This window comes from Furipterus horrens, unplaced genomic scaffold, assembly GCF_987537825.1.
Source record: "Furipterus horrens unplaced genomic scaffold, mFurHor1.1.pri manual_scaffold_7, whole genome shotgun sequence".
Classification (NCBI taxonomy): domain Eukaryota; kingdom Metazoa; phylum Chordata; class Mammalia; order Chiroptera; family Furipteridae; genus Furipterus; species Furipterus horrens.
Genome location: NW_028327177.1, coordinates 24,207,351 through 24,230,186, shown reverse-complemented (window position 1 = coordinate 24,230,186; position 22,836 = coordinate 24,207,351). Strand labels below are relative to the sequence as shown.

The 22,836-nt window shown below is 34.4% G+C and overlaps 1 protein-coding gene across 9 annotated transcripts in view; it reads left to right on the top strand.

Moving 5' to 3' along the window:
* RIMS2 (regulating synaptic membrane exocytosis 2) overlaps positions 1-22,836 on the top strand; it is a 426,764-nt gene that overhangs the window by 359,270 nt on the left and 44,658 nt on the right. For 4 of the 9 annotated variants that reach the window (XM_090283463.1, XM_090283465.1, XM_090283464.1 and 1 more), the window contains one exon: positions 5,802-6,043. The exons of the other annotated variants lie outside the window; for them this stretch is intronic. In XM_090283463.1, coding sequence (XP_090139589.1) covers positions 5,802-6,043 — 242 coding nt within the window. The remainder of the gene's footprint in view (positions 1-5,801; positions 6,044-22,836) is intronic. 9 annotated transcript variants of the gene reach the window in all.

The following is a 22,836-nucleotide window of genomic DNA, read 5'->3' as shown; positions in this document are numbered from 1 at the left end:
TAAGGATACCTTATTAAATGAGCTATAAAGAAAGGAAATAGCCTTGTAGCAACTCTCTGAATAACGTTGGGGCATATTATCCCCATTTTATGAAATAGGACAACTGAGGAACAGACTACTTGGATTACTCAGTTACAGCGTGAGTAGTGCAGCTAACTCATGAATGTTGAGTCCTCTGGTTTTAAATTCAGGTGACTTCCCAGTAGATAATTATTTTTCTTACTAGATATGCAAGTCATAAGTATTCTTTGTTCAAGATTAGGAATAACTGCCCTTAAAAGAGTGGAAATCCATATGCCCAAATAAGTATTTAAATAGAAAAATATATTGTTGATTTTAGAGCACTTGTCTGCTTTAATCTTCATAACATTTATTTGCTGAGTATTCTTTTACTGCTTTATATTTTTACTTTCAATGTACTTATTTTGTTTTATTTGAGTGTCAGTTATATTATAGTTTTATTTTTAATATTAAGCTTAATGTTTTGTCAGTGATATCATTGATTACCTTTGAAAGGTGTTTGCATCAGTCCATCTTATTCACAGAGCAACACTTATTTCATAATTAACATCAGTAAGAAATTATAATTTAAATAGGAAAATAAATTTTATTTCAAACATTTTTGCTGTAATCTATGCCATTCTAAACCAATTATCTACAGCAGCATTGTCCAATAAAATATGAGCCACATACGTAACTACAAATATTTTCATAGATACATTAAAAAATAAAAATGAAGAAGTGAAAATAATAATATTTTATGTAACCCAATATATCCCAAATATTCTCATTTCAAATATCGATCTATGTAAAAAATTAATGATATAGTTTATTCATTTTTGAGAGGTGTACTAAGTGTGTATATTATATGTACATTGCATCTCAATTTGGATGAGGCACATTTCAAGTGCTCATTAGACACATGTTGCTAGTGCTTATAGTACTGGACAGTGCCACTCCAGAGACATCATAAAGTATAATTTAACAAAGTAGAATACTCAAAGTCAAGCTCTTTGTCTGTTTCTGCTGAGAGAAATATGGTCTAAGAAACCTTGGATAGGAAAGATAGAGATTTGTTGGAAAGAAGAAAGAAAAGATAGTAGTGATTTTGTTTTTTGATTTTTTTAAATAAAAAGACTATCAAATTGGTACAAAGTTCTGGTCTTTTTTTAATACAACAATTTGATTGGTAATCCTATCTTTTAAACCCATAATTTTTTCATTAAACTTTTTATAAGTGACTACTTGTAAAAATAGATATGACATAATTGTGTGTATTATATAAATTTGACTTTAAGTGACTGATGATAAATCTTGGGCAATTTAGTAGTTTCATTGTGTAATAATTTATATCCATCATTCAAAAAGTTCTGAGGGTTAATGATTCTTATTTTGGAACATAAGAATTTTAAAATATAAGGATTTGAGCATGTAGGATTTAATAAATGTTAAAATTCAAATTTATGTTTTTAAATTAAAATTAAGATCTTCATTTACTATCAGCAACATTACTGTTTTCAACATTTAAAATCAAAATTTTATTATAAAATAAATATTTAGTGCAATAAAAGTAATATCAGCACGTACTTATCATGTGCTTATAATTGAATACTGTAAGACATGTCAACGGTGAAGGAAAATACTTTGTTTTTTTATTTGCATTTGTACACTTAATTTATTATTTATTCATTCAAACATGAGTTTAAAAGAAGTGGCAGGTTATGTTTATTAAAGGAAAAAAACTTAGATAAATATCCATAAAAGCAGAAGTAACCTATAAACGTACTGTGAGAAGCATGTTTGAGACACGGTATTTACAATTTTTAAAAATTCTGTTTATTATTTCATTATAATGAATAGTTTCATTTGGAAATGAAAGTGATAGTTTCATAAAATGGCTAATTGTAATAGAAGTAATAATGGTCTTGAATATTATTGCTGTTAGTTTCAACACAAACTTGAGGAAATAGTACTTTAATGTTTCATGTGAACGCTTTTGCCACAGTGTGCCCAGGTTACAGTGGTGACTCCTGTTTGAAGACCTCTTCACTGGCTGTCATATGTCTCTAATCGCACTAAGCATTTTTATGTAGTCTTAATGACAGTTAGCTAAGAACAATAATACAGCACTTAAATTGAAATTTTTTCCAGGCCAAAAAGTGTTGATGGGAAAGCCTTGAGTTTTGGAGTTTGGGAGTGTTTTCAGGAAGAAGATCCGTAAAATAAAGAGAACTTCCCGTTTTATTCATTATTTATCAACAAAATGGAAGAGTAATTTTATTGGCATGGATTGTATATAGCATTTCATTTAGTGCCAAATGTGTATAACTTTTTATTCAGTACCAAACACATTATGACATTTTATAGATAATAAATGTCTGTTAAATTGAATTTACTTGTCTACATAGTATTAATTAATCATATCTGTAACAAAATATCTTATAAATATTTTCATTGAAATACATCTTTTCAAGTTTGAAATGACCAAAGGTATAGGAATTATTCACCTGTATTAAATCTGAGGGACCATTTCTTTGAGGTCACAGAACTACTCTGTTTATGTAAAATAGCTGCTTCAAATAAATCTAGCAAGTTTAAGTTTCTATTTTTACTAAAGCCTCAATGTAATTGTAATTATAATCACATATACTACTTAGAAGTAACATTTAGCATGTGCTAATTGCTGCATGTACATTTTTTCATGTAATCCTCACCACAACCTTGTGCTAGCTATTATTTCTGTTAGGTTAATTAACTTGTTTATTCAACAAATATTTACTGTACACTTACCATGTGGCAGGCATTATTTTAAAACCTAGGATGTTACAGTGAACTAAAGAGGTAAAGTCCTTGCCCCATGGAGCTTACCTTCAAGTGGAACAATATATAATAAATAGATGAGAAAACTAATGCTCAGAACATGTAAAGAAATATTCTCAAGGTCATGAGAATATGATAGAAATAGAATAGAAAACCATGTTTGATTAATTTTGAACCTAAAGTTAGGTTTTACATCTTGATAAAATTATCAGATTTTGTTGCCTTGACTAAATCATATAATATTGTTGAACTGCTTATTGACCAAAGAATCAAGTATAATTTTTTTTTCATGATGGACTATGCCCTAAGCTTAAGAGAATTTGAAAAATATAGAAGAATTAGAGTAGCCACTCGCCTCCAGCCTCCTTGGTTTCACTTACACTGTTTCAGTTACTTGTAATCCACCTCAGTCCAAAATTTTAAATGGAAAATTCCAGAAATAATTCATAAGTTTTAAAATATTTGCCAAGTTCTTTATGCCCTTCATATCCAACCATGAAAATTAAAATGCAAAAATCACAAGGTACAATAAACCACATTATGCGAGGATATATTTTACTTCCTTTGTAAACAATAGATTAAGTGGGTTTTTTGTTTTTGTTTTTCTTTAAGAAAATACATGTTTGGGGTAAGAATTCTTGCATAGCAGGAGCACTTCATTTACTAACAGCAACATTATTGTTTTCAACAATTTAAATCAAAATTTTCTTATAAAATATTTAGTGCAATATAAAACAATATCAGCACATACTTAACATGTGCTTATAATTGAATACTGTAAGACATGTCAAAGGTGAAGAAAAATACTAGGTTACTGTGACTATCTGGACATATGTGATTATTTTCAAAGCCTTAGTCTCAACCAAACTTTGATTTTTCTATGCTATGCCACACCTTTTCTGAGGACAGCTTACTATGAAAATCTTATATTGCATTTCTGTGTTTATTGGCTCTGAGTCCCTGGAACAAGATGTTTAATAGATGCTTATTGGATGATGGTGGTGGTGGTGGTGATAATGAGAAAGGGGAAGAAAATAATTTTGGGAGCTCTTATGTGTCTGGCATTCTGTCCAGTGCTTTACTTATGTTTTCTAACTTATTAAACAAGGAAACTAAATTCCAGAAAGGGAAACAATTCTCCCAAGATCGGTCAGTAAAGCCAAAGAACAAACCCAGAATTCCTGACTCAGTATAGTCTACTCTCCATTATATAATACTGGCTGGCTATATAAAAACCATTTTAGGCATTTTAATCTCAAAATTTTTAATATAAATTTATAATTACAAATATTTCTGTTGATGCTGTTAAGTATTTATATAATACATGTTGAGGGACTTTAACCGTATTTTATCTGTTGTCCTTATTACCTGATAATAATTATTATAATTTCCATTTTTTGCATTTTTACTTCAGACATATTATCTCTATTCTTGAAAATAAAATATTCTAATTTATAAATTAGAGGAAACTTGGGCTCAGAGTAGAGCAATTAACTCTTTTAGAGGAAGTTAGTTAAGAGGCAGCAAATTTGGAATTCAAGCCCAAGTCTGCCTCCAAAACTCAAATAGCAAAATCAAACATGCCTGAAAATGATCGACTCAGGCTTTATAGAAGCATATGCACTGTTTTCTCTGATTGCTCTCTCTTTCTCTCTCTCTCTCTTTCACTCTCTCTCGTTCTCTCCCTTTCTCTCTCTCCCTATTCTCATTTCTCCTTGAAACTAATGTAAAGGGTAAAAATAATACACTTTACTGTATTTTTTTAATATCATACTGAGCCTTTCCCCTTTTAAATACTTTTTAAAAATGTGCATACATGAATAAAATTAACAAGTAATCCTATCCTTGTAGCAGATTTTACTCTTGGATAGGTGGGAAATATTATTTTTTTACTAAGACCAAGAAATAGAATTAAAGATAAGCACTCACCTCGATGGGGCAGTTTTCTTATTCTTATCTTTTAAATGAAGTATAAATACAGATCTAATGTGTTTTTACTTTTAATTTTGTCTCTATAATGATGTATTACCTAGTCTGACTTTCTAATACAGAGTCAACAGTTGGTGCTGTATAAATGTCTTCCTATTTTTGCACATCAGGCTGCTTCTGTCACATTCGTCAAGGTTTATGGGGCCAGCAGGATAGCCGCTTACTCAGCCTCCTCTGACACGCCAATAATCACAGAAAAACCCAGGGTCCTTTCTCTGGTTACTCCCATTCTCGATCTAGCAGACCATCAAGGAGCTCATGCTTCATTGACTCATTGATTGCTTTATGACCATTGTCTAGAAAACTGATAATGAGTTTTCTTCCTGTCAAATGAATGCAAGAGGAAAAAATTTTTTGAATATAGATTTATATCAATGAACATAAACTCATATAAAATGAAATAAATTATTTTAATTCAAAGCTAATGAAAACATCAATCCCTGTTAGAAAATATAGCTACTATTAGATAAATAAACCTTATTAGGTTTTTCATAAGTGAAAAAAAAATTTTTTTAAAGGCCACTCTTAGCACTGGATCCTGTAAGTTTTGCCATTTTTTTTTTTTTTTTTTGTAAAATTTTCTCACTAATTTCTTTTTGAAGGCAATAGTAAATCGGGTTGGAGAAGAATGCTTTTGGAAACTTCTGTATGCTATACAGCTGCCGGAGGACAGATTTGCACTTGCAGGAGAGCATGTTCTCATGAATGAGTCCACTGACTTTTCATGAACTGTTTTTCATGCAAACTAGTGTCTTCTTTGACTCCAGAAATGAAATCCTAGGTTTGATTTTCTTTAGTTGTGTTAAGGTTTGTCCTGAATAGTAAGGCCCATTCAAGACCATGGTATTTGATTCATTTTAATTCTAAAAATATGTCCCATAAATGATATAATTTAGTTACATTTCAGATGTTTCATCTAAAATACCTTTTCTGTCTTTCCCCCTTTTTTTTTTTACTCTTATCTTCACTTTTAACGATTCATCGACCTACAGTGTCTTTACCTCCAAAATGCAAAGCAGACAGATGGGCATCTCAGGGAAGAACATGACGAAAAGCACCAGCATCAGTGGAGACATGTGCTCGCTGGAGAAGAACGACGGCAGCCAGTCGGACACCGCGGTGGGCGCCTTGGGCACCAGCGGCCAAAAGCGGCGCTCTAGCATTGGGGCCAAAATGGTAGCTATTGTGGGGCTCTCGCGGAAAAGTCGCAGCGCTTCTCAGCTCAGCCAAACGGGTAGGCATTTCTCCGTTACTTCTGACTTTACCTTTGAGTTGTAATTAAAATACGCATTCTTTTTCTCTTATTTTATTGCAGTCATATGTGGATGATGGCATGTTTCAAAAGGAAAGGGGCACTTGAAACTAGTCAACTTCTCTGAAAATATAACAGTGACTTTGCTTTTCAGTGATGAATGAACCTGCTTTAAAGTAGACCTTGGCCACTGTTCTTGGAACGTGTTTAATGTCTTTCTTCCTCAGGGAGGAGTTGAGCTATGGTTCCCAGACTGCCGGTCGCTGATGCTTTGTAAAGGTATTCTGATCTGTGAGATATTTGCTTTCTTGTAGCTTTCTCGAGTTGGCACCAGACAAATTAATTCTCATTCCCAGCAAGTTATGGTGATGAAGATGACACCTTATATGTTGTGTGAATTACATATTTTTATTGCCGACGACCGAACTTCTTTTTCAGTTTGTAAGCAGCACTTTCTGTAGTATCAATTTTCTCACTGCAGTTTTATTTCCCTGTAAAACTTCAAGCAACAATATTCTCCAGCAGCAGGGATGGAGGAATTTTCTGCTGACAGTGAAGATATCCAAAGCTTGGCTAATTTAAAGTTCAGTTTCAAAATCACATCTGCAAAAATAAATTAGATACAACACTCCTACTGAAAGCCACTGTTAGCAATTAAGAAATCTGTGAGTCCTCGCAATGTCTTTTTTCAAATGGGTGTTGGTAATTAAACATTAAGTCCCTGGTATCTTGGAAATAATAGTATATCTTCTACTTAACAAACAAAAGCATATAATATGGTGTTTCTTTTACAGCAAATAAATTACAGGCAAATGGATTAAATCTTGTTTATGTTTGAATACTAGGGTTCTTGTACACAAAAGTCAAGACTTAAATGTGTAACACAGAAAAATTTAAACGTATATTATTTTTTGGACCCGGCTAATCTTGACTTTATAAACTATAGTGGTGATTTTGGAATTTGTGCCTTATGCAATAATATTATGTTGAAATAGTTATTTGATGGTATTCCTTATAACCTGGTTGTAACTCACTATATTTAGTATGTTTGTTATAGGAACTTTTCATTTGGTGCTTCAGAATGTTACCTTGCATTTTAATATAGAAATAGAAATTTAATTAATGAGCATAAAGTTTATATTTAAATGATTTTTAATTGCTAATATTTATACATAATTAACTGTGTTGTGCTAATATGATAAACATTGGCCTCTAGAAATTTTTTTTATATTTCTCTGACAATTAGAACTCAATTTTATTGCATTTTTAGCTTTAAAACTTATAATCATCTATAAACCAAAAATGCTTTAAATAATAAAGTCTATTAATTAAAAAATAAGAGCCTAAAAAAAGACATTAATAAGACTACAAGTAAGAGAATGTGGTGTTAAACTAAATAATTCCATTCATTCAAGGTTTTTAAATAAATATTGAGCACTTACTATGTGCCAGGTACATGGAGAACAAAGATGAAAAAGAAATTGTTTATAACTTAAGTTGCTTATAATCTAGTAGAAGATAGACACTTAAACAGATTGCTTCAAGACAGTAAGAAGTTGGTAAAACTGGAATTGCATAGAAAGTGTGCAGATGCCCAGAGGAAGTTCACTTGATCCATTCTGGAATTCTGGGGAAAAGTGACTAGAGGAGATGATACCCGATTTAAGGCCTGAAAGGACAGTGATTGTTAACCAAGTGTAGGACAATTTGAAAGATGTTCCAAACAGAACCCATAAAAAATTATAATGAACAAAGGTATGGAGGCATGATATGTACAGGAGTAACAGACAGTTGGATAATTTTACCATAAAATGTTGGACCGAATGTAGCTAGAGATGAGGCTGGTAGATAAGTGAGACCAGATCATGGAGTGTCCTGAATATCATATTAATTTATAGGTTATTGGAAGTTTTAAAATGTTTTCAGTAGAGGATTGATATGGTCAGATTTGCATAATTTGTAGGACATTCAGGCTGCCGTTTATTTATCTAACAAACATTTGTAAAACATCTACCACATGCCAGGAACTATTCTAAAGAAAACATAAACAAACAAAGAAACAAAAAAGAGATCCTTCTTTTTGTGCTTATATTCTAGTGGGGCTACAATAAAAAAGTAAACTCAAGTCATCTTCTAGTAAAGAGTATTTCAGAATGAATAAGCAAAATAGTACAATAATTCAAGTAAGAGATAAGAGCCTGGATGAATCTGAATTAAGTCAGTTGTAATAAAGATAGAGAGAGGTAACAGTTTCAGGGAAATATTAAAGAGCAAAATTATCAATAGTAGTCAGCCATTAGATTTAGTGACTCTTCGGATACGGAGAGGTGAAGGAGAGATAATTCTAAGGTAATTTATATTTCTGGCTTGCATCCTGGGTGGATGGTCGTAGTGCTATTAATGAATATTAGAAGTACAAAAGGAGTAGGTTGGGGGAAGAGGGAGAGGGATGAGTCCTGAGCTCATGAAGGAGACCAAGAGAGTGATCATGAGGAAATGACAAAATCTATGGGAGTACTGTCACAGAAGCTGAGAGCACAGAAGATTTCAAGAAGAGAATGGTCAATGTTTCTGGATGATGAGGTTTATGTCTTTATAGTTTGGGTGAATATGTCCCATATATCTTTCCTTGGCAATATTTTTATTGAAAAAGTATATATTGGTTGACCACACACTGAGATTCTGTAACAATATTGCTTTGTTTTCTATGTATGAGTAGTTACAGGTTTTTAATCTTCAAAAACATTGTGATGTTGGCAGATTTAAGAAACGTAGTCTTGTTCCTTATTATATCATATAGCTTCTTTCTATAAAGTCCAGCAGAAAATAAAATATTCTTTTTTTGTCATTTTCATTAATATTTAGTAACATTATAATGACTGAGATTTTAATCATTCTTAAAATGTGCAATTATTTTTACCTATCCACCTAATAGCTTTGCGTTTTGACAGTAGAATTCAGAATATCTCACACTTTCCAGCTTATATTTACCTGTAGAATAGCAAACAGAGAATGTTTTGCAATTTCTGACTCCAAACTTTCAATGGGTTCGTAAATTCTCTATGTGTGTGTATATGTGTCATTGTTTTACATAAGATTTTTATGTTTTCTTAAGAAAAAAGTTAAAAACTCCAAGAGTATTTAAAACTGAAATCTTCTAATTTAATCCCTAAGCCATTTGATTATACGATGGCATTCACAACAATGTCATGAAGCAGGAATTAATTACTGTTATCCTCATTTACCAACGAGGAAACCAAAGTAAAAAGAGGGGGACTGGCTTCCCCAAGTTCACCCAACGAGTAAGGATAGAAGTTGAGATTTTAATCCAGGCAGTATGGATCTGGAGGAGATTTCATTCTAAATTATTCTGTTACAGTCTAGACCAGCACTGTCCAACAGAACTTTTGGCAATGATGGCAATGCCCTCTATTATGCTGTCCAATAACTGTATGGTAGCACTAGCCACATGCACCTATTGAGCACTTGAATTGTGGCTAGTGTGACTGAGTAACAGAATTTTTAATATTTTAAAACATTTTTAATTAAATTAAATTTTAAAAGGCACATACTACCAGTGACTACTGTCTTGAGCAGTACAAATAAAAACAACTCATTCTGGAATTTTTTAATTAAAAATTAAAGAGATAAGACTGTAGCTTGGGGAAGATGGAGTCAAAGAAGAGTTTTGGTTTCTTAATGAGAGAGAGGGCATATTTGTGGGACCTGAATAGGTGAAAGAGCTTTGGAGCCAGAGCTTAAATGCAAATCAGCTGTTATGACCTGTGGTCACTCAGAAATCTGCTCTTTTCATCTTATGATAATTTCTAAGCTCTCACTGTACTTTACATTTACTCTCATTATAATAATAACTGTAATCATATACTTACTTGTCTATATTTTGGCTAGAACCTATTTTATATATCCTTCTCAGTATCTGGTATAGTTTCAAATATAGTGATCTAAAATGAAAAGCCCATGTACTCCTTGGGATACATATTTACATCTCTGGGGAATGGAAATGATCACTTCTAACGCTGATGCCAAGATAACCACTGATTTGAGCCTTGAATTGTGGATAATGTTTATATGATGAGAATGCTGAAACAGGCATGCACATTTCAGGCATGAGCAGTATTAGACTCAGAGATGCGGAAATGAGGTTTATGTATGAGCAGATGAGAGAGTATTTGACACATGGTGGGAGGTGAGACTAGTGATAGAGGTCAGGGCCAAATTAGAAATAACATCAAGCTAAGTAGTTAGAACCATAGAGTTGGCAATAGGGAGCTATTGCAGGATTTAAAACAGGGTCTTGACAATCAGATCTAGAAAGATTCGGTCACTAAGGAAGTCTAGAGTTCAAGAGCAAGAGACAGTTTTATTTGTTTAAAGCAGAGATGATGAGGGCCTGATCAATGAGTATTAATTTTCTATTGATGCCATAGGAAATTACTACAAACTTTGCAACTTAAAACAAATTCAGCATTCTGTCAGAAGCCTGGGTGAGCTTGGCTGGTCTCTGTATCTCTCAAGACCAAAATTAAAGTGTCATCAAGGCAGTGTTTTTATCTGAAGGCTCCAGGGAAGACTCCATTTCCAAGCTCGTTCAGATGTTGGTAGGAGTCAGTTCCTTGCCTTTGCAGGACTGAGCTCCCATTTTTCTTCAACACATGGCCTCCCTCATCTTTAAGCACATTGAATATTTCTTGTGCTTCTAATCTCTCTGAGTACCCCTTCTGCTGCGTCTCTTCTGCCCTCCAGCTCAAGAGAGTTCTCTGCTTTTAGGGGATCATGGAACTAGGTTGGGCCACTGAGATGATCCAGGATAATCTTCCTGTTTTATGGTCCTTAACCTTAATTACACCTGCAAAGTGCCTTTTGCCTTGTAATATAACATATTTTTCAGAGCCTACAAAATAGTGCATGGTCATCTGTGGGGGGACCATTCTGCTTACCACAATGACAATAGTGGAGAGAGAAGGAAACGTGGGGAGAATCAAGAAATATTGTAGATGTGGTTTATAAAAATTATTATTTATGTCCTATATGCTTTCTGGGAGGCAGTGCAAATGGAAATAAGTTTATCTTCACAGATTACACTATCTGATCAAAGTACATGTACCAGTTATTAATATACCAGCTTTTTTCTAATTTAAAACTTAGAAAAAAATTTACCAGTCATTAAAAAACATAATTAGTAATAGCATGAATTTTTTCATTTTAATTTCACAACCTTATATGTATGCATTATCATGCCCAGTTCACATGTCAGAGAACTGAATCTCAGAAGGAGTTTCATGGTGGGCAGATACACTCCAAAGCTGGTACTCGTTACATAACCCCACTGTATATTTTTATAACTAGTATATTATAACAGTATATTTTTGTATAATTAGGAGGAAAAATACTTTCTCTTCAAAATAAATATTTCTCAGGGAACTGCTTTTAATTTAACATAGATTTTATTTAATTTAATTGGGCAGAATTTTAACATGTAAATAGCCAAAGGCATTGTACTGGCTGGTAATCACTAAAGTGCTAGTAGCTGTAAATCATTAAACCATAAAGAGTTTAATTATAAGCTGAGATGTACTTTCAAAAAGAAGTCTTTTAATTTTATTAAAATAAGTGCTTTAAGGTTTTTGAGCATTTGATGTATAAGCAGAAATGCAATTTCAAGGTAAATCCATTTTTAATGAAATTTCCATACATTCTGAATAGGTATGTGGACTACTAGATGTTTTTTATTCAATTGAGTCCTGTTCCAGTTAACTACTAGGAAGACTTCCAAAAAGACAGTAGCAAGTATTTGTTGGAAATTTAATAAAGCCCTAGCTGAACAGTATAAAATTCTACCAGGAGTAATGATGATAGTTCATTCCTCCAACATACGGAAAAAAGTATGAGTGTTGGCTTATTGTTCCCTTGAGCTTTGAGAGCTATTTGGTCTCAGAAACTTTGTAGGATGGAAAACAATAAGGCAGAATTCATTTTTTCTCTCGGATGCTGCTCTAAGTGGACAAATTCTTCTAACCTTTTACTGTTAGATGAAGTTGATTTTTTTAAAACTGACACTACCTCATAACATCTTTACATTATATTGTTACTCGGTAAATATTTATTGATTCTCTACTCTATGACAGACACCCAGGGTATGCATTCACTGGGTTCCTCCTCATATAGTATTTATGTTCCAGTGGGTGGGAGAGACAGGCCTTAACACATAAAGTAAAATGGTCAAAATTACAAAACTTACCTTGAGAGAAAAGTATCAAGTAACTTGAAAGCATATTATAGGAGGTACTAACTTGGTCTGGCGCATTTTTTCATCCACCTTGGCTCTTGTCGGATACTTTGCACACAATGGGGTTTCAACAACTGTCCCTTGAATGATATAAAATGTTACACAAAGTGTAAGGTGCCTTTCTGTCTTTGTGTTTGGTATGTTAGGTAATCTCCATATTTATGAATATGATCCACAGATAATCACCTTGTGTTGTCAGTCTGTATGTGTTTTTTGTTAAAAACAGTTGAAAGCCAAACGACTTTTTGAAAGGGGGTTTAAATTCAACTGTATAGGATCTGAATTTATGTACTATGTATGTACTATGAGGGAGAGGGGCAATAGATTCTGATTTAACTTAGATATATGCTTGAAGTTGAAATAGTGGGAAAGTGGATCTAATGTACGAGGTCTGTCCAGAAAAAGTACAGCTGTTGTTAATCAAACAAGAACAGTTTGCACAACATCACTGTAATCTGGCAGCCAAGGAGAGTGGTCTGGAATGCGCATGCGTGAACAATGATGACTTCACTGTATTAATCGGTGGTGGTGGTAGACAGTTGAATGAGCAAGTATACTGTGTGGCTGTCGCATTAAAAATGACTAAGCAAGTAGAACAATGAATCTGCATCAAATTTTGCGTTAAGCTTGAACATTCCACGGGAACTATTCATGTGATTCAGAAGGCCACAGCTATGGGCAACTGGTGATTGGCAGCTTCACCACAACAACACGCCTGGTCATACATCATGTCTCCAGCAGAGTTTTGGCAAAACATCAAATCACCGAGATGACTCAGCCCCGCTACAGCCCACATTTGGTGCCCTGCAACTTCTGTCTTTTCCCAAAACTAAAATCACCTTTGAAAGGGAAGAGATTTTAGACTATAGATGAGACTCAGGAAAATAAGACCAGGCAGTTGATGGCAATTGGGAGAACTGTGTGAGGTCCCAAGGCACCTACTTTGAAGCGGACTGAGGCGTCATTGTCCTATGTGCAATGTTTCTTGTATCTTATCTCTTCTTCAATAAATGACTCTATTTTTCATATTGCATGTCTGGATAACTTCTGGACAGACCTCATACTTAGGCATGAAAGTTTGGCACTGACATAAAAATGCAATTTTTATAGCTTTTATTCCAAAAAAGTTGTTGTTTCTATGTTTCTGTTTTTGTTCTGGAATGTGAGGAACTTACTCCTTTTTACTTCAAGTCATGATTCCTTGGAAAATGAGAGTGGAACAAGAGCTACTAGAAAAGTATGAGATGAGGTAGGGAAACATTCTGCTGAGGAAATTGATGGTGAGGCCACATGTAATGCAGAAGTATAAGAAAGCATAGAAATATGTGGAGACAAGGAAATAATCTGAGAAAACCACCAAGACTCCCCAGCGGGCTGTGCTCATAACTGAAGCATTTCTGCTTCAGCACCTTGCAACCAGACCCTCCTTGCCAAAGGAGGTATAGCGGCCAGAGGTAGAGGAGCAGCCATCAGTCTTCTATTAGATCCCTTCCAGTCCCACTTATGTCTGAAGTATCTCAATTCCTTGTCCTGTTTTGCCTTCCTCGTCCACTGCCAGCCGTCATTTTGTCCTGGAATTAGAGCCATCTGTGTCAAAGGGGAGCTGATGACCAGAGGTTTCTGACTTGCTAGCAGCCAACCAGTTCTTCATTGAACCAGTCAGTTGTAAAATTATCTTACTGGTTATTGTAAATAATGTTGCAATGAACATAGGGGTGCTTATGTTCTTTCAAATAAGTGTTTTGGGTTTCTTGGGATAAACTCCCAGAAGTGGAATCACTCAGTCATAAGGCAGTTCCATTTTTAACTTTTTTAGAAGATGGTATATATTTATTTATATTTTTAAAATATATTTTATTGATTATGCTATTACAGTTGTCCCAATTTCCCCCCCCTTTCCCCCTTCCCCCCAGTACCCACTTCCCTCCAGTCATAACCCCACTTAGTTCATGTCCATGGGTCATGCATATCAGTTCTTTGACTTCCATTTCCTACACTATTCTTAAAATCTCCCTGTCTATTCTGTGCCTACCAATCTTAATCTCTGTACCTTTTCTTCCATTCTCCCCCTTTTCCCTCCCAGATGATAACTCTCCAAATGATCTCCATATCTATGATTCTGTTCCCATTCTGGTTGTTTGCTTAGTTTGTCTTTTTAGATTCAGTTGTTGATAGTTGTGAATTTGTTGCCATTTTAATAATCATAGTTTTGATCTTCCTTTTCTTAAATAAGTCCCTTGAACATTTCATGTAATAAGGGCTTGGTGATAAATGAACTCTTTTAGCTTTACCTTGTCTGGGAAGCACTTTATCTGCCCTTCCATTCTAAATGATAGTTTTGCTGGATAGAGTAATCTTGGTTATAGGTCCTTGCTTTGCATCACTTTGAATACTTCTTGCCATTCCCTTGTTGCTGGCAAAGTTTCTTTTGAGAAATCAGCTGATAGTCTAATGGGAACTCCTTTATAGGTAACTCTCTGCTTTTCTCTTGCTGCTTTTAAGATTCTCTTTTTATCTTCAGCCCTTGACATTTTAATTATGATGTGTCATGGTGTGGTCCTCTTTGGGTCCAACTTGTCTGGGACTCCCTGTGCTTCCTGGACTTGTATATCTGTTTCCTACACCAAATCAGAGAAGTTTTCTTTCATTATTTTTTCCATTTCTTGCTCTTCTTCTTCTCCTTTTGGAATCCTCATGATTTGGAAGTTGGTACATTTGGAGATGTCCCAGAGCGTCTTTATACTATCCTCTTTTTATTCTTTTTTTTTTTTTTTTTTTTGCTGTTCTGGTCGAATGCTTATGTTCCAAATCATTGATTTGAATCCTGCCATCATCACCTCCACTGATGGTTTCCTGTAGATTTTCTTTATTTTACTTAGTGTAATCTTCATTTCTTCCTTTATGTTGTTGTCATACTCAATGAGTTCTTTGAGCATCCTCATCATCAGTGTTTTGAACTCTGCATCTGATGGGTTGCTTATCTCCATTTCATTTAGTTCTTTCTCCTCAATTTGGCAGGCTCCCTGTGTTTGTTTCTGTGTAGGAGGTAGAGCCGCTTTGACTCCCTGTCTTAGTAGCATAGCCTGTTGTAGAAAAGGCACCTGTGAATTGTGTGGGGCAGAACCTTAGGTAATTGCCAGGGGGTTGGGGGGCAACCCGCTTCAGGACTTTGTGGTTCTGTATAAGGGGGGAGCTCAGAGAGGTGACAGTGCCACTGCCTGGCTTCTGGAGGTTTTCCCAGCCCGCGCGGTGTTTCCAGTCACTTCACTTCCTGTATGCAACTGGTGCCCTTCCAGCTGTTGTCCTGGTGGCAAATCCCAGACTGGTAGGTTTGCATACATTCTAAGTTCGTGTGTGCCCTTTAAATGGAGACTCCTGAAAATTCAGCAGTTTCTTCCACTGCTCCAATCCCCACTTGTTTTTATCTTCCTGGCACTCGAACTGTGGCTTTGTGGTCTGGCCTGGGGCTGGAATCACTTTCTTCCAAGGTATCCCTCCTGATTGTTCTTTACCACATGTGAATATGGGACTGTCCATCCCACCACTGCTGCCGCCACCCCACACCACACCTCATCTCCGTGCCTCTCCACCTGTCTCTGTGACTTTGCCCCTCCTGTCTAGATGAATGTGGCTTCTTTAAATCTTTGGTTGTCAGACTTCCACAGAGCTCAATTTTCTGATGGTTCTGGGTGCTTTTTTTTTTTTTTTTTTTTTTTTTGAGATCTAGTTGCAATTCTTTCTATGGTTGTGCAAGAAGGCAAAACATGTTTACCTACACCTCCATCTTGACCAGAAGTGAAGTCTCATTTTTAATTTTTTGAGGGAACTCCATACTGCTTTCCTCAGTGGCTGCACAAATCTGCATTCCCACCAACAGTGCAAAAGGGTTCCCCTTTATCCACATCCTCACCAGGACTTGTTTTTTTTTTGTTGATTTATTGATGATAACCATTCTGACCAGTGTTAAGTGATATTTCATTGTGGTGTTAATTTTCATTTCTCTGATGTTTAGTGATGTTGTGCATCTTTTCATATGTCTATTGGACATCTCTATGTCCTCTTTGGAGAAGTGTCTGTTCAGTTTCTTTGTCCATTTTTTAATTGGATTGTTTGTTTGTTTTTTGGTGTTGAGTTTTATAGGTTTTTTTATACACTTAGATATTAACCTCTTATCAAATGTATCAGCAAATATGTTCTCCCATTCAGTGGGTTATCTCTTTATTTTGTTGATGTTTTCCTCTGCTGTACAAAAAAATTTTTAGTTTGATGTATTCCCATTCATTTATTTTTTTTTCTTTTGTTTCCCTTGCCTGAGGAGATATATCAGAAAAAATATTTTTACAAGTTGTATCTGAGATTTTACTGCCTATGTTTTCTTCTAGAACCTTTATGGTTTCAGGTCTAACATTAAAGTCTTTAATCCATTTTGAATTTATTCTTGTGTGTGGCATAAGAAGGTGGTCTAGTTTTATTTTTCTGCACATATCTGTCAAGTTTTTCCAACACCGTTTATTGAATAAACTACCTTTAGCACATTGTATATGCCTACCTCCTCTGTCAACTATTAATTGACTGTAAAAGTGTGGGTTTATTTCTGGGTTCTCTATTCTGTTACATTGATCTAAGTGTCTGTTTTCATGCCAGTACCATGCTGTTTTGATTACTATGGCCTTATAGTTTCTTATTAGGTAGCACAATTCTTTCCATGTTGTTCTTTCTCAAGATTACTGTTGCTATTGGAGGCCTTTTGTGGTCTCATATAAATGTTTGAAATATTTGTTCTAGTTTTGTAAAATACATCACTGATATCATGATAGGAATTACATTGAATCTATAGAGCTTTGGGTAGTATGGATATTTTAATGATGTTAATTCTTCCTGTCCATGAGCATGGTATGTGCTTTTACTTATTTTGTATCTTCTATTTCTTTCTTCGGTGTCTAATAGTTTTCTAAGTTCAGGTCTTTTACATCCTTGTTTAGATTTATTCCTAGGTATTTTATTCTTTTTCAAGCAATTGTGAATGGAATTGTTTTCTAAATTTGTCTTTGTGATAGTTCATTATTGGCATATAAAATGCAACTGATTTCTAGATAATTTTATATCCTGCTACTTTACTGAAGTCATTTATCAGTTCTAGTAGTTTCTTGGTGGAATCTTTAGCATTCTGTATGTACAGTATCATGCCACCTGCAAACGATGACAGTTTTACTTATTCCTTTCCAATTTGAATGCCTTTTATTTCTTCTTCTTGTCTGATTGCTATGGCTAGGACTTCCAGTGCTATTTTAAATAGGAGAGGTGAAAGTGGACATCCCTGTCTTATTCCAGTTTTAAGAGAAACACTTGCAGTTTTTGACCATTGAGTATCATGCTGGCAGTGGGTTTGTCATATATGGTCTTTGTTATGTGTAGTTATGTTCATTCTGTTTCCACTTTCATGAGAGATTTTATCATAAATGGGTGCTAGATTTTATCAAGTGTTGTTTTCTACATCTATTGATATGAAAGTCCATTTCTTATTTCTAATTGAAATTCATTTTCTCCCTCAACAAAGTTCAGTATTTCTTATTTCCAAAATATATAGCACAATGCACAATCTTAATGTTATACAAGGTCTTCTCTTTGAGTTACATTCTAGTATTTACGCTTACAATCAAATATTTTTTGTTTTATATTTTGTAGTGATGAAAACCAAGTGATTCACATTCTATATTTTTGAATAATCTTTTGTATATTTAGATATGAGTTAGCCTTATTATTCTAAGTTACACAATCTCAACTGTATTAAAATTTCCTCACAGATTTTGCATACTATATTATTCCTCTTTTTAATCCTCTCAATCATTTTTAGTATTTCCTGCATGTGTATGTATTTTGAATTTGTCTTAATGGTAGAAAATTAAACTGGAAAATATTATTAAAATGTTTATTTTTTTCTGACATTTTTGTAGAAAATTCATGTGTGTCAGTAAAATCTTATGATTGCTTCATTTTGAATAAGAGAACTGTGCAAGTTTACTTACTTTTAACTTGCATTATATTCTTGGTTCTTTATGATTGCCCAATCATTCCTTATATCTTCATGGTGTTATTTTCATTTTGTTCTTAAAGGAGTCCTCATTAAGTTTTATTTTATTTCTAATAGGACATTTTAGTATAATAAGCCCAGTTAAAATTTGTGACACATAAATATAGCTTTAAGTTGTAAGTGGACTATCAAACTAGCACTAAACAGTTTGATTTTTTAACAAGTATTATAAATTTAAATTATTCAATCAGTATGACTGTATTTTTAATAAAAGGTGTTGTGCAAGTACAATGGACTGTTAAAAATGGTACAAATCACAGATACATTCTCCAAAATCTTAAGATACATTAGGAAAGATATGTTCGGTAGCATATTAGTAGCACAAAATACTATAAGATTTCAGAAAGATCACTTCTGACTAGAATTAGATTTTGGATGAATTCTTTGAATGTTTATAATTTGAGCCAGAATCTGAAGATTAAGTAGTATTTAAATGCAATGATATGAGTGCATATCAAGCAAAAGGAACTTTAGCAGTATAGGGTAAGTTCAGAAAAACATAGAATATGTAAAGAAAGTTCAGTGATCTAATTTGACTAATGTATTGGTTTTCAAACACTTTTCTAAGCAATGGGAGCCCTTTTAATATTTGGAAGAGTCAGACAACACAGCCTGAAAGTGAACTCAGAGGCTGGCATGGCTCGAGGAACTAAGCTGCATTCAGTGTGCCTGAAACAGAGAGTACAGGAAGTGGAGTTGAGATATAAGGTTGGAGAGTTGGGCAGAGAACAGAACTTGGAATACCTTAAAAGTCATGTTTGGAAAATTAAATTTTATCCTAAAACTATTGACGGTTTTGGCAAAGCAAGGAAGATTAGAGGTAGGGAAAAGCTGCTGGAGAGCTTTGCAGTGATTTTTCAAGGCAGAGTAGTGGCCTGGACTACCAGGTAGTTTTGGGGAGGGAAAGATGTGGATGGATTTGATAATTTGAGAATCAGAAGAACTAAATGGTAGTTTAGACAAGAGGGAGAGAGAGGAATCAAAGCTGATTTCTGACTTGAGCAGCTGGAAGGAGAGGGAGAAGAAACAAGATTTTTTTTCCTTTGCAACCTAAAATCTGCATTATATAAGTCATGTTGTCAAATAAGAAAGTAAAGTTGTTTTCATTTGTACTGTATCCTTTGAGGTTTTTTGAAGCATAAACTTTAATCTATGATTCATTGCTTTTTAAGGTCACTGAACTATTTAATGTTTTTATATGACATTGGGTCTTTTGCCTATCTCAGATCTATTTCCAGCTATCAGTATTTTCAAAAGCATGAGAAAGTACATTTAAAAAATCAATTAAGGAAGTGACAGGAACAAGGACAAAAATAATCAGAAGCAATATTTATTAAGGGTTTCTGTGCCTATTGCATTCTAACTTTTCTCATTTAACACTGTTTCTGGTTAAAAATGAACACTATCAGACATCATGAAAAATGAAAAAAAAATTTAATCTAAAGTAGTATTTCCCAAAGTGTATCCCACAGATCTTTAGATGTTAAACAGGAAAAAGGTGTTTTGTGGTCAAATAAGTATAGAAAATATGAGATAAACAGTTTAAATATGTGAGTTTTTATAAATTGCAGGACTTCATAAAGTTTATGTGCTTTGCGACTTCAAAACAAAGATACACTATGTAGTGTCTCTCTGACTCATTTTAACCAATAATCCTTTGTCTGTAAAGCATATCTTAGAATTAATATTTTTGGAATACTTTGGAAAATACCTAAACATTTTCAAATTTAAATTGTAGCATATGCTTTTAAGAAAACAGAGTTAGAAGCAGTAGACAAAACACTGTTCTCTGATTACTCAGTTGTATACTTCATTGCGAATTTCTAATTGCATTTTTCATTAAATGGATTGACCAAGAAATAAAACGGCCTTCTTAGCTGTTTTAAGTATCTGTGATCCATTCTTTAAGTGATTCATGAAGACAGCATTCAAAATTAGCTGGGTGGTAATAAATGAGGTGAGGGATGTGGTAGGAAGAAGAAAGATGCAATGACAGAGAAAAGGAGGCAGTGATAAAGGTGTATTAGCTATACAGAGATGAATTGCTTTAATATAGAATGGTACCTATGGCATTAATGGGGCTTGTTGATTTGAGATACACCATAATGATAAAACATAGTATAACTATAGTGATTATTTTCTACAGTTTTGAAATCTCTTTAATGTTTAGTTTTATGAAAAGAGAGATTCTTATACATGTACCTGTTGTGATATGTTGTTTGGGTTGAAGTTCACAAAGAAAATGCAGTCTCAAAAACAAATTTTTGGAAAAGGGAAACATCATTTTCAAATGTCCCTAATGTTGCTTTTGTACAACTGTTGTGTAAATTTGAGGGACATAGTGTAAGATTTATAGCACAGATGATGAAAGCTGCAACTACCAAAGGTGATAATTGAAAATTTTACAAAAAGGATAATTTACTTACAAAATAAAATTATTGATAAGCATATTAAGGGTAAAGGATATTGGGAAAGAGTCAAAATGGGGCTCTGAGATTTAGCTTAGATGAGTGTGTCCAAAAGAAATATAATGTGAGCCACATCTGTAAATTTAAATTTTCTAGCAGCCTTATTTTAAAAAGTAAAGGGAAACAGGTAAAATTAATTTTAATAATATACTTTATTTAACCCAGTACATATAAAATATTATTTCAATTTACAGTGAGTTATTTTACATTCAGAATTTTGTACAAAGTACATTATTCCCTCACTTATTGCAGGTATTACGTCCTAGACCCCCCACGAAGTAGGAACCTTACACTTATTCTACACTCTTAAACCTACCTAACTTCAACAATATATGCATACAGTACTGCAAAATCCCACGATATAGCAAAAAATACACGATAAATAATTAAATATAATATTTTAAAAAATCCCATGATAGAGTGAGGCCATGATAAGTTAAACTGCAATATAGAGAGGGTCTACTGTATTTGAAACCTGGTGTTCAATTTTTTTTTTTTTTTTTTTGGTGGGGGAAATATTTAATCAAAGTCTTGTGATAAACATTTTATAGAACCACAATTAATTAAAATCAGAAGATATTTTTGAAATCACTTTGTCTTATTCCCTGATTTTAAAAGTACAGAACAGAGGCATAAAGATACTAATTGACTTATATGAATTACATACTACTTAGTGGGCAAAAGATGACAGTCTAATTGGTGTTCCCTTGTAGGTAACTACCTGCTTTTCTCTTATGGCTTTTAGGATTCTTTCCTTGTCTTTAAGCCTTGTCTTTAAGCCTTGTCAATTTAATTAAATTATGATGTGTCTCGGTGTAGGCCTCTTTGGGTCCAACTTGTTTGGGGCTCTCGGAGCTTTCTGGACTTGTGTATCTTTTTCCTTCACCAGATTAAGGAAGTTTTTGGTCATTATTTCTTCAAATAGGTTCTCAATCCCTTGCTCGCCCTCTTCTCCTTTTGGTATTCCTAGTCTGTAGATGTTGTTACATTTCATGTTGTCCAAAATGTATCTTAAGCTTTCCTCTTTTTCTTTTTTCATTCTTTTTTCTTTTTGCTGCTCTGCCTGGTGTTTTTTCTACCTTGTCTTCCAAATCACTGACTTGATCCTCTGCTTCATCTAATCTATTGTATTTTCTGCCTGAGTAGTTAAACTAATCAGTGATACAGCCTTAAGTTATAATCAGCAGCTTGGCTTAGGCCCACAGGGTGGGACAGAGTAATTCCTGCAACAGGGCTATTGCTTCCCCTCAGGCTGATGCCATTCAGAGAGGAGTGCTCTGCCTGAGAAAGATGGCTGCTGCAGTATGGGGAATGACTCAGCACAGGGATCCTGGCAGCCGGTCCTTCAGTTCCCTCCCAGAGCCACCAGACTCACTCAAGCGTCTCTAGTCCACTCTTCCCTACCGCTGCCTGAGCCCAGTGTACATGGTGGCAAATGATATTTTGTGTGTTGGCTCTTTAAGCGGCGCTCTGCGTCTCCAGCTGTCTCTCCCTGATAGACAGAAACCCTGCTGCTTTTCACAGCTGGATGTTATCTGGGTTCTTTTCCAGCTCTGGTGATGTAGACTGGGGAGCCCAGCTCGAGGTTTAGACCCCACACTTTTCAGGGGGAACCCCCTAGCCACTGAAATATCTCTCTGGAATTTCAGCTGCCACCCATGGGAGCAAGCCAGTACTCTCATGTCTCCTTTGCACTCCCTACCAGTCTCATTGTGGTGAAGTAGTTTCTTCTGTCTGTCCTTGGTTATAAGGCTTCTCTCCAGCTAGTGTTCAGTAGTTCTTTGGGATGATTTCGCTACAATTTAGTTGTGAATCCAGATTGGTCCTGGAAGGAGGTTAGTGTAGCTTCCACTTACTTCACCATGTTGGGTCTCCCCAGACTGGTCACATCTCAAGGGCTCAGTTGCCG